Source organism: Theropithecus gelada, chromosome X (assembly GCF_003255815.1).
Source record: "Theropithecus gelada isolate Dixy chromosome X, Tgel_1.0, whole genome shotgun sequence".
NCBI lineage: Eukaryota > Metazoa > Chordata > Mammalia > Primates > Cercopithecidae > Theropithecus > Theropithecus gelada.
Genome location: NC_037689.1, coordinates 127,199,926 through 127,212,262, shown reverse-complemented (window position 1 = coordinate 127,212,262; position 12,337 = coordinate 127,199,926). Strand labels below are relative to the sequence as shown.

At 54.1% G+C, this 12,337-nt stretch overlaps 1 protein-coding gene across 1 annotated transcript; it reads left to right on the top strand.

The window, feature by feature from the left end:
- The first annotated feature begins 428 nt into the window (after window positions 1-428).
- Window positions 429-10,135, top strand: APLN (apelin). The gene is made up of 3 exons (XM_025373636.1): window positions 429-821; window positions 6,608-6,779; window positions 7,478-10,135. The coding sequence occupies exons 1-2, from the start codon at window positions 755-757 to the stop codon at window positions 6,772-6,774; spliced, it is 234 nt and encodes a 77-aa protein (XP_025229421.1). The 5' UTR covers window positions 429-754; the 3' UTR covers window positions 6,775-6,779; window positions 7,478-10,135.
- Window positions 10,136-12,337: the final 2,202 nt, after the last annotated feature.

The window sequence follows — 12,337 nt, the reverse complement described above, 5'->3', positions numbered from 1 at the left end:
TCAGAGGTAGAGGGCGAGTGAAGGCGACCCAGACTGAGTCCTTCCCTAAGCGCCTAGGTTTCCTGACAGCTGTTAAGGAAGCAAGGTGAGAAAGGGTTAAGTGTGCCCCTCCACCGCCCCAAATGCTTCCTGTGTTTGAAATCCTTCAGGTCTCTGCAAACCCTCTGGCCCCCGGCCAGACGGGCATTGTCCGGGGAGCGGTTGTGGGTTGTCAGAGAGGCTGCGCAGCCTTTGTTGTGGGGCCACCTCAGGGTTCCCTCTCGCGCTCTGGCTGGGGCTGCAGAGTGCGTGCCTGGAGGGGGGCGGTGCGGGAGGCTCGCTCCCTCTCCCTCTTCCTGCCCCCCCTCTAGCCCTCCCGATGACCACATGACCAAGTGGGCTCGCGGCCAAGCCACAAGCTACAAAATGCAGCCCCTGGAGTGAGCGGGGAGCATTCTCGCTGGCAGCCGGGGTCAGGGGCAGTTGCAGCCGCGGCTGAGCAACCAGCTGCTAGGAAAGAGCTCGCCGCTGCCGCTCCCGGAGCCGCCGAGGCCAGCTTCGCGGCGCTGCCCCGCGGCGGGAGAGGAGGCTGCAGAAGAGCGGAGGCGGCCAGCGGGAGCGGCGGGGCTCAGCGCGCACACTCAGCGGCCCGGGAGCCTCCCGAGCTCCGCGCCCGCACGCGCCAGCCGCGGCTTGCGCCTTTCTTGGCCTCCTGGCGCCCGACCTCTCCTCCCCCGCGCCGGCTTGCCGGGGCCGCGGCGGCCCGAGGAGCAGCATGAATCTGCGGCTCTGCGTACAGGCGCTCCTGCTGCTCTGGCTCTCCTTGACCGCGGTGTGTGGAGGTGAGTGCGCGCCCTCCCGCTCGCCCGGGCTGCAGCCGGCGCGCTCCTTTCCCTCCGCCCTCCTCGCACTCTCCCCGCCTCCCGGGGAGCCCGGCGCGAGCCGTGCAGTAGCAGCCACGCGCCGGCCAGCGCCAGGCGCAGATTGACAGGGCGCCCCGGGCCATGGGGCGGCTGGCCGCAAGAACCGCTTCTTCTGCGGGGCTCAACTTGGCCTCTGGCATCATCTGCCCGTCACCTTGACCCTCCTAACTGTCGCTCGCAGTCCCAGGAGCGCAGGACCACAGGTGTGCGCCGCGTGCCCCATGCCCTGCACCCCGCGTGGTGAGGGTGGAGGCCGGGGACATGCCCGCTCCCTCGTGGATCGATGGAAGGAACTGACCAGAGTCGGGTGGGCTGGGCTCCCATGTTGAACGTCTTCTGGTCCCTGAAGGCTGGGAGCCTCCCGCCGGTCCAGGGGCGCGGGAAACCGGGGATGATGTGCCAACATGCAGACGTGACACTTGTTGCATAGGCAGGAGTGCGCGGAGGGGGTGGCGGCATGGAGCCCAGCTGTTGCTCCTTTTGGCCTGCATGTGTGAGCAGAGGCAGCCTCCCTAAGGCAGGGCCGGGCCCAGCCGGGCTGGGCTGGTCTTCTCCTCCCTAACCCCAAGGTCCTGGCTGGCCTCCTCCCCTGCACAGGATGCCCTCCCCATTGCCTCCATCCCACCCCCAGATACTTGGTTCTCTTACATCCTGGCTCCAGCCTTTCTTTCTGTCCCAGGCATGGGCATGCTTCACCTTAGTCTCCCTGTCGCTAAGCACCAAAGGAGGAAGCACAGCACCTGACCCAACCCCTCCCTGCAGCTCAGGAAAGGGGAGTCCTTTTGCCCTCACCTGCCAATACTTGGCACTAGTGCCCACGTCCGCCCCTAGCCTGGTCCCCACCCACGCCCCAGCAGCCCCATCCCGGGCTGCCTGTCCTCTGCGTGTCAATGTCTCCTGGGGCTGCCAGCTCCCACCTCCAGCTGCCACAGTCCTATGATCTGGCTGTCATTGCTGCCTGCCTGGCACCACACAAGGGGAAGGCCAAGACCAGGTGGACTAACGCCAGGACCATGGCTGGAGTCACAGGGAGGTGGGAGCAGAAAGAAGGAGAAGGCAGAGCAACGAGTTTCCTAGGGCAAGGGCACAGGGCCCTACGTGGTTCCAAACCCTCCAGAACAGGAGGGTGGCATGCAGCCCAGGAGCCTCCGAGGGGTCCAGCCAGCTCTGCCTGCCTCTCATCGCAGGCCACCTCCTTTCTCTGCTCTTGCTTTTTGGCCCTGTTGTGGCCCTGGGAATACTGCCTGACTTCTCAGAAAGGCGTGGTGGTTGGGGCTGGCACCTCCTGCCTCCAGGTAGCTGGCCAGTGATCTCTCTCTTCAAGACCTGAGCATGAAGTCAGCCACCACCACAGTAAGAAGTGGGCAGGTTTTTTCCACAGAAACTCCTATCAGGCAGGTAACAGAGGGAGCAAAAGATACTAATGTAAGATACAAATGTAAGATACAAATGATACACCATACCAGCCTGTCCTCAGGGAGCCTACCATCTGGTGTCATTAACAAGGCATGATACTTGTACAATACCACCACAGGCAAATAGTCCAGCGTGGTGCCTTCAGGGAAGAAAAAGACTGGGTGCAGAGAGAGTGTTCCAGAGGAAGGTGGGACTTCTGGATCTGCACACTTGGTGCTCCCCACACAGGCTGTGGGGAAACCCCTAGCCAATAGACAACCATTCAGACCCTCCTGGGGCCCAGCCATTGGGACAGTACTAGCAAAGGGGAGACAGCTGGTTTCAAGGGAAGGGAAGTTGGCCAGGATGCCTGAACACGGTGTGGCTGGTCCAGAGCCTGCCACTTCGTGCTTTAATTCCCCCGTCTTCATTAGGTAATCTGTCTACTCTGATTTGGGTAAATTCGTTGCCCTCACATTTTGCTCAAGCCTCATGTTGGAAACTTTCAGGGCTCTCACTGACTTCTCTACTCCCTGACTTCTCCTGGAGCCAAGAAGGGGCACGTCCCTGGAGGTGGCCACCAGCCAAGGGTCCAGGTACACATGTCCTGCTCCTGCTGGCTCCTGTCCTGGGTTAGAAGTAGGAATCCCAGAACCACTTTGTCCTTGGCCCAGGCTGACATGCTGTCCCCGGCCAGAGTCCCCAGTCAAAGTTTCAGCCTGAAAACCATACTTCCTCCTCTCCACAGTCTGTCCTGACTTGGAATGTCCGCCCCCGACCCCTCTCCACACCGCCTCTCATCACCCCGATACCACCGTGTACACTCCTCCACTGCCTCCTGACCTCGGATACACTTTGCTCTTGTGAGTCTGAGAAGTCCTGGGCCAGGGCCAAGTGTCCCTCAGTCTCTGAGTACCTCTCTTTTTCCCCTTCTCCTCCCCCTCTGCAGGCCCAGCTCAAAGCCTGCAGTCACAGTGGGAGTGTGAGGAGAGCCTACTGTACCCCTCCTGCTCAGGGAAGGGCATCTCCACTCCATCCCCAGTCCTTAGCACTAAGCACCCGTGTAACCTGAGCCAGGCCTCTCCACGCAAAGAACTAAGGCAAGGGAAGCAGAGGGCCGCCAGACAGAGCATGATGTATCCCAGGGCAGCAAAGCTGGCACTGGAGACAGCACAGGGCCCTGGAGAAGGCGACTAGGATGGGGGGCTGGGCAGACAAAGAGACACATGCAGGACCACAGAGCAGTGGAGGGGCATTGCCAGCGGGGTCCCCAACGGGGGACACATTTGGGCTTTTAAAGTCATCACAAGACAGGCCAGACTGAGAGGAAAAACAGGTGCGTCATTCCTGATGAGGCTGGCATGTTCCTGAAAAGTCGCACGTACCTCTTTGTGCGTTGGCAGGGTTGGAGTTCAGATTGCATGAAAGTCAAATCCTGTCCTCCCCCGACTGCGGTTCTCAGCATAGAGATGCTATAGCTTCATGGCTGATGGCGCTTCAGCAGGCAATGGCTCCAATCTCTCTAGGCTCAAGATTGTTTGGGGGATTGCTCCAGCCTCCTTTTACGTAGCAAATGAGCTAGAAGAAAATATTTAAGTGCATTAGGGCTGGCCTCCATTTCTAAAGGGGAATTCTTTTGTACAGTCAAGACCTCTGCAGTGATGAGAATCAACAGCCTCTAATTTGTTCCTTTGGACAGGATAAAGCCAGGGTTTCAGGTGTCAGCTTATCTGATGGTGAGCCAGACTCAGAATCAAAAGTAGGAAACAGGTGGGTGATGGGCTCAGAGTGCGGGAGGAGCCAGCAGAGCTCGGTGATGCTGAGGACAATGAGTCCCCCACCCAATGGGAGGGATGCAAGAGGCCCGGGGCTGGTCTCCAGAGCCTGGCTGGGGGCTCAGTCAGCTCAGAGCGGTTCTCTGCAGACCTAGAGTCTAGACATCTTCCTGGCCAGAGTCAGAACCACCAACCCTGCTCCTCATCCTGACATACGGCCTCTAGCCCTCCCTTTCTGACTGCCACAGACTTACAATCTTGGGTGCTGAGCACATGGAGATGACGCCCCCCCTCCTGGCACGGTGCTTCTCTTCTCCATGTCTGCTACCACCCTGAGCTACAATGGCCTGCGCCACTGCCCCATCCCTTCTGCACCCCCAGCAGTTCAAGGTGCAGAGGTGAGAGCCAAGAGTTGACTTGGTTCACTTCACAAGGCCCCTAGGTCCTTCCCCTGCGTTATCAGCATCATTCAGATCCATCCTCAGTGATCACGGTGAGCCTTGTGGGGACCCCAGAACTCAAGGCAGAGGCTGAAGCAGCTGTGGTGGGGAGCTTAGTGAAGGTCTTTCCCTCCTCCCCCTCTCCAGCCCCAGCCCCCTCACAGATGGCGCCAAGAGGGTAGCTCTGTGATAGTCAGACAGAAGCAGCCCACTTGTTCCATCCATACTTACTGCTCCAAAGTGCTAAGATAATTTTTCTTTTAATTCTCATAGGTTATGAATTTAAGGAACAAGTTGGCATGGAATTGTGGCTAGCTAACCAAATGACCCAACTCAACAGCGGGGTCCTCATGGACCTGGCGATTTTTCTTGGGGAAAGAGGGAAGGAGGGTGCAGGCTTGGAGAATATGTGTTTATGTATGTATTTGTGGAGGGGGTGGGTATGTCTGGGTGTGAGTGGGGAGAACTGCAGGCCCAGAAGCCTGGGGGAAGAGAGCCCTAAGGCCAAACCCGCCCACTTTTCGCCCAAGAGGAGCCTAAACACTTGGAAATTGTGTGCAAGTGGAGGAGGACTCACAAGAGCCAAGGAGCCAAGGAAGGAACAGTGTGGGGATGTTGGAGGCAGAGGCAGAGGGGAAGGGGGAACTGCCAGCGGTATCACTGGGGTGTGAGCAGCCAATGGGAGGCTCTGTGGAAACTGTGAGCAAGTGGTGGGAATTCCTGGGTAGATGGCAATGGGGCTCAAGGGACAGGAATCTAGATGCAGGCAAATCAGATGGTGTGCAGGGGGAGAGAGACTGTTACTCATTATCTCTGGCCTCAGATGCTGTATCTGCACAGGCCCGTACTGGGCATTGCACAAGTACCCTGCCTGGCTGCCTCTTCCCCGGCACCATTTCATCTCCGCACACACACAGCCTGCTGTCACCAACCAGGCTTGTCTTGGGGGTGGCAGCTCAGCTTCCCTGCATGGACTGTAGGCTTCGTGAGAGTCGGCCTGCATGACTTTTCCCTTACTGCACCCAAGGATACCCTGCCCCACTTGGATTCCATTGTCAGGGCTCAGTCTGGTGTCAGGAGGCTTCTACTCTAAGCCTCCTGACAGATGTGGACAGATGTAAAGAGGAGCCCCATAGTGCAGAATAGAAGCCAGTTGAGATTGAAATGGAAGGAATTTACATGAGACACAGGATGCAGGGTGTGATCCAGGAATTTCAGGAGGTAGGGCATTGGTGGGGAGGTACCAACTTGCAGCAGCCCACCCCGCTCCTGGTGCACAGACATGCTGCTGAAGGTGACCATTCTCTCATTTATTCATTCTCAAATATTCGTGCAGTATTTATTGGTCTCTAAATCTGGTCTCAGGTTTCTAAATCTGGTGACAGTATGAGGCAGGCTGAGTCGGAGACCCCTCCCTCTTAACCCGCCTGGCCCAGCCCCATCCACTGGGAGGACTTGGTGCCCTAGAGAGGCCTAACCACCGATGAGACACCCAGGGGCGAGATATGAGCTCCCTAGTACTCAAAAGTGGGTCATCCTGCATATCAAAGGATGTAGGAGTAAAATGACGTGATGTTCGGGATTTGCTTTAAAATACTGCAGTCAAGGAAAATAGAAAAGGGATAACTAAAGCATATGTGACTCCATCTGGATAACTGTTGAATCCGGGTGATGGGTACATGGTGGTGGGAGGGTCATTGTAATGTCATATGTCTAAAATGTTTGAAGTGTACCAGTCGCAGGGGTGCCATGGTGATTACTGCCTCCTGCCACCCAGCCAAGTACAGGCATGACGCCCCAAAGTGCACACCCCCAATGATGTTCCAAAGAACCCACTTGTGCCTGTCAGCAACATGATATAACTGTCAAAAGGACAGAAAATCAGCTGCATCAATGGCAAGATGTGAGTAGTAGATTCCGTTTGTGCCAGGACAGTGCAGAAATGGCAAATTTTCCCTCAATATGAACAGAAACAAAGAAAATCTATGAGAAGTGCCGCCACATGGAGAGACCACCCCTCCCGTGGGCCCGTGGTCTGCGGCCCCTGCTCGTTTCCAACAACCTTCCTCACTAACAGGCTTTCTCCTTCCTGCAGGGCCCCTGATGCAGCTTCCCTATGGGAATGGGCTGGAAGAGGGCAATGTCCGCCACCTGGTGCAGCCCAGAGGGTCGAGGAACGGGCCAGGGCCCTGGCAGGGAGGTCGAAGGAAATTCCGCCGCCAGCGGCCCCGCCTCTCCCATAAGGGACCCATGCCTTTCTGAAGCAGGTACTTGAGCCTCTGCTCAGTGGACAGTGCTAAAGCGGAGGGAGAGGGACAGCCCAGAAGCCGGGTGACCCTGCAGCTCAGCACTGGCCAGACACATCCATCAAGCAGTCCTGGCGCCACACGCACGGGGACTTAGAGTTGGCAAGAGAGCTTATGGGGCAGCTGTCTAGCGCCTTTATTTTACAGACGATCTCCTCGTCTGAGGCCCAGAGAGGGGCTTGACACTTGGGCCAGTCTTCCTTCCACCCTGCTGTCTGGGGTTGGGGAGGCTGGCCTGCTTAGAGATTTCTAGACATTCTGGTGGACCTTAATGGCTGGGGAGGGGTGCCCAGGGCAAACCTACAGATGTCCAGTGTAGATTGTCACCAGAGTTGGGGAAGGAGGCAGAGAGCTCTAGGGGCTCTCAGGCAGAGAACAAGAGGACAGCTGTGGCTGTGGTTGCCTGGAGCTGTGAGAAGGAGGGAAGAACCAAGGCGGCAGCAGAGAGAGGAGAGCTGAATTCTGTCCCTCACTTGGTCTGCTGGCTGTCCCACTGCAATGGGGACAGGCAGGCACCAACTCAGGGGCCTTGGGCTTGAGGTTTGGGCTGAGTGGAGTTGGGGGAAGAGAGAGAAAGGGGTCTCCTCTCCTTTCCTGGGGAGTTCCTTTGGTCTAGGATATGTCCATGACTTCTCTGTTGTCATTTTTTGTCTCCTTAGGACTGAAGGGGCCCCCAAGTGCCCACCCCCTGTGGTTCTGTCTCCTCCATAGATTGGTCTGCTTCTCTGGAGGCCTCACATCCATTCAGCTCTCACCTCACACCTGCTGTAGCCACCGATGGGCCCGGCTCTTCTCACCTGCCTGCTTTCCCCAGTGGCGTGTTCCTGGCTGTAGTTTGGATGATTCCCGTTCTCTCACAAGGATCCGTCCAGTCCATCTTCCTGGCCCCTCCCTGGACTGACTTTGGAGACCCAGCCCCGGAAAGCCTCCCTTCTTCTCCAGGTCCCCACTGCTCTAGTCCCTGCCTGTCTCATCTAACGCCCCAACCCTTCACTTGGGCCTTCCTTCCTCATGTCTGCCCTGGGCCCGGGGTGGAAATGCTCCCTTCTGCGGGCTCCAGCAGATCCCTTGTTTTCCTGTCAGTTGGACCCCTCACCTGGCCTCCAGGGAGGAATGCAGAGAAAAGCAAGGGGAGACTCTAGTTAAGAGGTGCTGGCTGCGGGGATCCAGACAGGGAACACTGGGGGCACAGAAGTGTGGCGGGGGGAGCTCTGGTGAAGTGGGTGGAGCATCGGTGTTTACTCAGTTAAGGAAGAGGTAAAGGAGAGGGGCCTGTGAAGTCCTTTGTCACTTCTCTTGCCTTACTGTGCCTCCCAATACTCCCTTCTTCCTGCCCCCATACCCCATCCCCAGCTAGCCCAAGCTCTAAGTCAGGAGGGGAGGGTGCTGGGTCTGACATGGCTCTATACCCTCCCAGGAGTAAAAGCCAAGCAAGAGGTTGTTTTTGCCAAGAATCACAGAATATTAGAACTGAAAGGACCCTTGGAGATCCACTTAGCCTTCTTAGGCAAACGCCTGCAAAAACAGAAGCCTGGAGAGGGGAGTGACCTGCTCGGAGTCATTGCAGAGCCGGAATGGGGACCAGGTCTCCCATCTCCTACTTTATGATGTTCTCTTCCCTCTTGATGATGTCTTTTCAAAGCAAATGAAGTGCCTTTTCCCGAGGCTGGGGCTGGGGGTGGCTGGGAGGGGAGGGGAAGGGAGAGGCAAGCTGGCTGTGAACTATCCTGTTGTAGGGCTGGAGCTGCTCCCACCTCCCTGACTTACCCCTGCTGCACCATTCCCCCAGCTGGGCTGGAAGGTTCCATAACTGGTCAGCTGCCCCCATTCTGGCAGCATTCCCAGACCCGGGGTACTCTAATAGGGGCAGCTCAGGAACTGAGACTACCGTTCAACGCCAGTGGTGCTGGTTTTCAGGAGCATGAGGTAGCCTTCAATCCTTGGACTCCATGGCCTTCCCTTCGTGCTGACTGGACCTTCCTTCCAGGGCTTTTCCTTTGGGGGAGGTGGAGAGGGGAGAAGAAGGAAGGGAAGGGCAGAAGGAAGGAGGGACAGGAGGAAGAAAAGAAAGCAAAGGAAGGGAAGGAAGGAAAGAAGGATGGGAGGAAGTGCAGCAGGAATAGCACTCTCTCCCCGGGAGGCCCCAGCTTCCATGAGGGGCCATCACCAGCCATTCCTTGGAGGGAGCTTTCTCACCTATTGCTTGAGCAGGCTTCCCAGGAGGGAGAAAGGGAAGACAAGAGCCTGATGCCCAACTTTGTGTGTGTGGGGACGGGGGAGTCAGGGTCCCCCAAGTCCCACAATAACCCCAATGTTTGCCTATCCGCCCCCCCGGCCAAGCCTTCCTTTACCTCTGCTGCTGCTAATGCTGCTGCTGCTTAAAGGCTCATGCTTGGAGTGGGGACTGGTCGATGCCCAGAAAGTCTCTTCTGCCACTGACGCCCCCATCAGGGATTGGGCCTTCTTTCCCCCCTTCCTTTCTGTGTCTCCTGCCTCATCGGCCTGCCATGACCTGCAGCCAAGCCCAGCCCTGTGGGGAAGGGGAGAAAGTGGGGAACGGCTGAGAAAGCTGGGAGATAGGGAACAGAGGAGGGTAGTGGGTGGGCTGGGGGGGCTGCCTTATTTAAAGTGGTTGTTTATGATTCTTATACTAATTTATGCAAAGATATTAAGGCCCTGTTCATTAAAAAATTGTTCCCTTCCCCTGTGTTCAATGTGTTTGTAAAGATTGTTCTGTGTAAATATGTCTTTAAAATAAACAGTTAAAAGCTGACAGTTCGCCCTTACTCTTGGAGGTCATGTTCAGGAGGGGCGTTCCTTTCCCCTGGGGGCCATGATTGTCCCCATGCCCACATATTGCACGTGCAGGGAGGTAAGTGCCTGCATCCCAAATCGGTTCTAGGTCAACTGGCCTCAAACCGATTTGCCACGAGCTCACAAAATGAATCCCTATGCTTAATGACCAGGTCACATAAAATCCAGCCCTTATAGGTTTTCTGGCATCTGTTTGGGTGTCCTCATTTTTTTGGCAGTGTCATTTAAAGAATTTTTCAAAAGCAATTTATTTAAGAACATGCTGATTAAATGCAGGATCGCTACTAAAAATTGTTTTGTATCCTTGGTGGGTGTCTTCTGCTATTTTATCTACTTTTGAACACTTTCAGGACTTTTTAGCCAGTTTGCCTTTCTTGAAAAATGTTATGTTTTCAGTAATAAATACATTTGATAATGACTGTTTGTATCATTTTATGTTTCACAAAGTAGAGTTGCTTGATAAATGAGATAGCCTGAATAATAAAATGCAGAGTTGAATATAATTCTGCCCCATCTGTCTCACTTCATGCTTGTTGTCAAAATGCCAATATCTTGCATAACAGAAGGGAACATTGGGTACATGCTAATTTGGTTAATAAACCCATTAGGTGCACACATGCATACACATTACAAAGCAAAACTCAGTGAGAAGCAGAGAGGAGGGATCGAAATGGGTTCATTTGATAAATCTCATGGGAAATCCTATAGATTTGACAAATATTTAGTGCTAGAAATATACAATTTTAAAGAAAGGGTCTTCAAACAAACTCCCTAAAAAGTCATAAAAATGTTCAATAGGAGAGAAAATAGAAAAAGTCACCCCCAAGCATACAAAACAATCTCATTATTGACAAAATGCTGCAAGTTGTGATAGTGATTTAAAAATGCAGTGTTACAGCTGGGTGCAGTGGCTCACACCTGTAATCCCAGCACTTTGGGAGGCCGAGGAGGGCAGATCACATGAGGTTAGGAGTTTGAGACCAGCCTGGCCAACATGTGAAACTCCGTCTCTACTAAAAATACAAAGATTAGCTGGGTATGGTGGCGGGCGCCTGTAATCCCAGCTACTCGGGAGGCTGAGGCCAGAGAATCGCTTAAACATAGGAGGCAGAGGTTGCAGTGAGCTGAGATCACGCCACTGTACTCCAGCCTGGGTGACAGAGCCAGACTCCATCTGAAAAAAAAAAAAAAAAATGATGTTACGTTGGAAGTGCCTCTTGGGAAAACTGGTGCAAAATGCCTTATTTAAAAATTACTAGTTTGACTTTTAGGCAAACAGGTCATCAGAGGAACTGGTTTTAGGCAGAGGTTTCAGGTGGACTGACTTTATGCTGATTAGTCTATAACCTCCCTAATCATCCCCAAAGTTCTAAATTCACGTGAAAGCAAGGAGAAGCGGGTGGAGCATGGGGCAGGACAACTTAATACCGACCCATAAGTGTACAGTGAATTAGATAAGTGAATCTAGAATCTGGTCTTCAAATTCCACAAGGCAAACTCTTTCTACAGTACTACAGAAGGTCCCCTAACTAGAAAGAAGAATTAGATACAAAACGTGTTTGATATTCTTTTTTTTTTTTTTTTTCCCCCAAGACAGAGTCTCACTCTGTCTCCCAGGCTGGAGGGAAGACAGTGGCGTGATCTCGGCTCACTGCAACCTCCACCTCCCGGGTTCCAACGATTCTCCTGCCTCACCCTCCCAAGTAGCTGGGATTACACGCACCCGCCACCACGCCTGGCTAATTTTTTGTATATTTATTTATTTATTTATTATTATTTTTTAGTAGAGACAGGGTTTCACCAGGTTAGCCAGGCTAGTCTTGAACTCCTGACCTCAAGTAATCCGCCTGCCTCGGCTTCCCAAAGTGCTGGGATTACAAGCATGAATCACCACGCCCAGCTGTGTTTGATATTCTTAGTAAATACAATACGAATTCGTAGTACAAGATGGCATGGTGTGGACTGGTGGGATCAGGGAAAGCTAATAGAGGCTGAGTGATAAAAACAGGCCCTAGAAGGCACAATAGCATTTGGTTAAGTTGGCGAAAGGATGATGGGCAGTGACGGCGGGAACAAGGAAGGGGGAGCAGCCACCAGGGTCCATGGAACATATGTAGTCCACTGGATACTACTGGGTGGATGCAAGTGTGACCTCCTTGGGGCAGGGGATAAGGAAAATAAAATTGGTGGCTTCTGTAAAGATAATTAGACCTCAAACCAAAAGAAGGCTGGACATATGATATGCGTTGCTACTACCCTTTGGAGATATCTTGACCAAATAAATACAACAGAAGCAGAGTAGGGCATTGTTTTTCAAAATGCAGAGCTTAGGAAAAGAAATAGGAGTTCACTTAACTGATTGTTGCTGGACTGGAGGTCCTGAGCTGAGAGGTTGACGAGTGGGGGCAGAGAACCTGAAAACCAACACTCTTTCAAATCCATCCGGAATTAGGCAGCCTCTGAAATGACAGAGATTAGGGAGGCAAACAGACTCAGACCACACACAGCTTTTCAGGACCCCAGGTGTGGTGTAAAATGAGCCATAACTGCTTAGAAATCTAACATTTCAGACTCTCCCGTAGGCCTGGCTGGCTCGGTACCCCCTGTAGGGGCTGGGCTCCTCTGCATTGAGGGAACCATGAGGCCTGGCCTGAGCAGCCATTCTGAGGTCCTTACAGAATTCAATTCTCCAAGCCTAAAGGTTA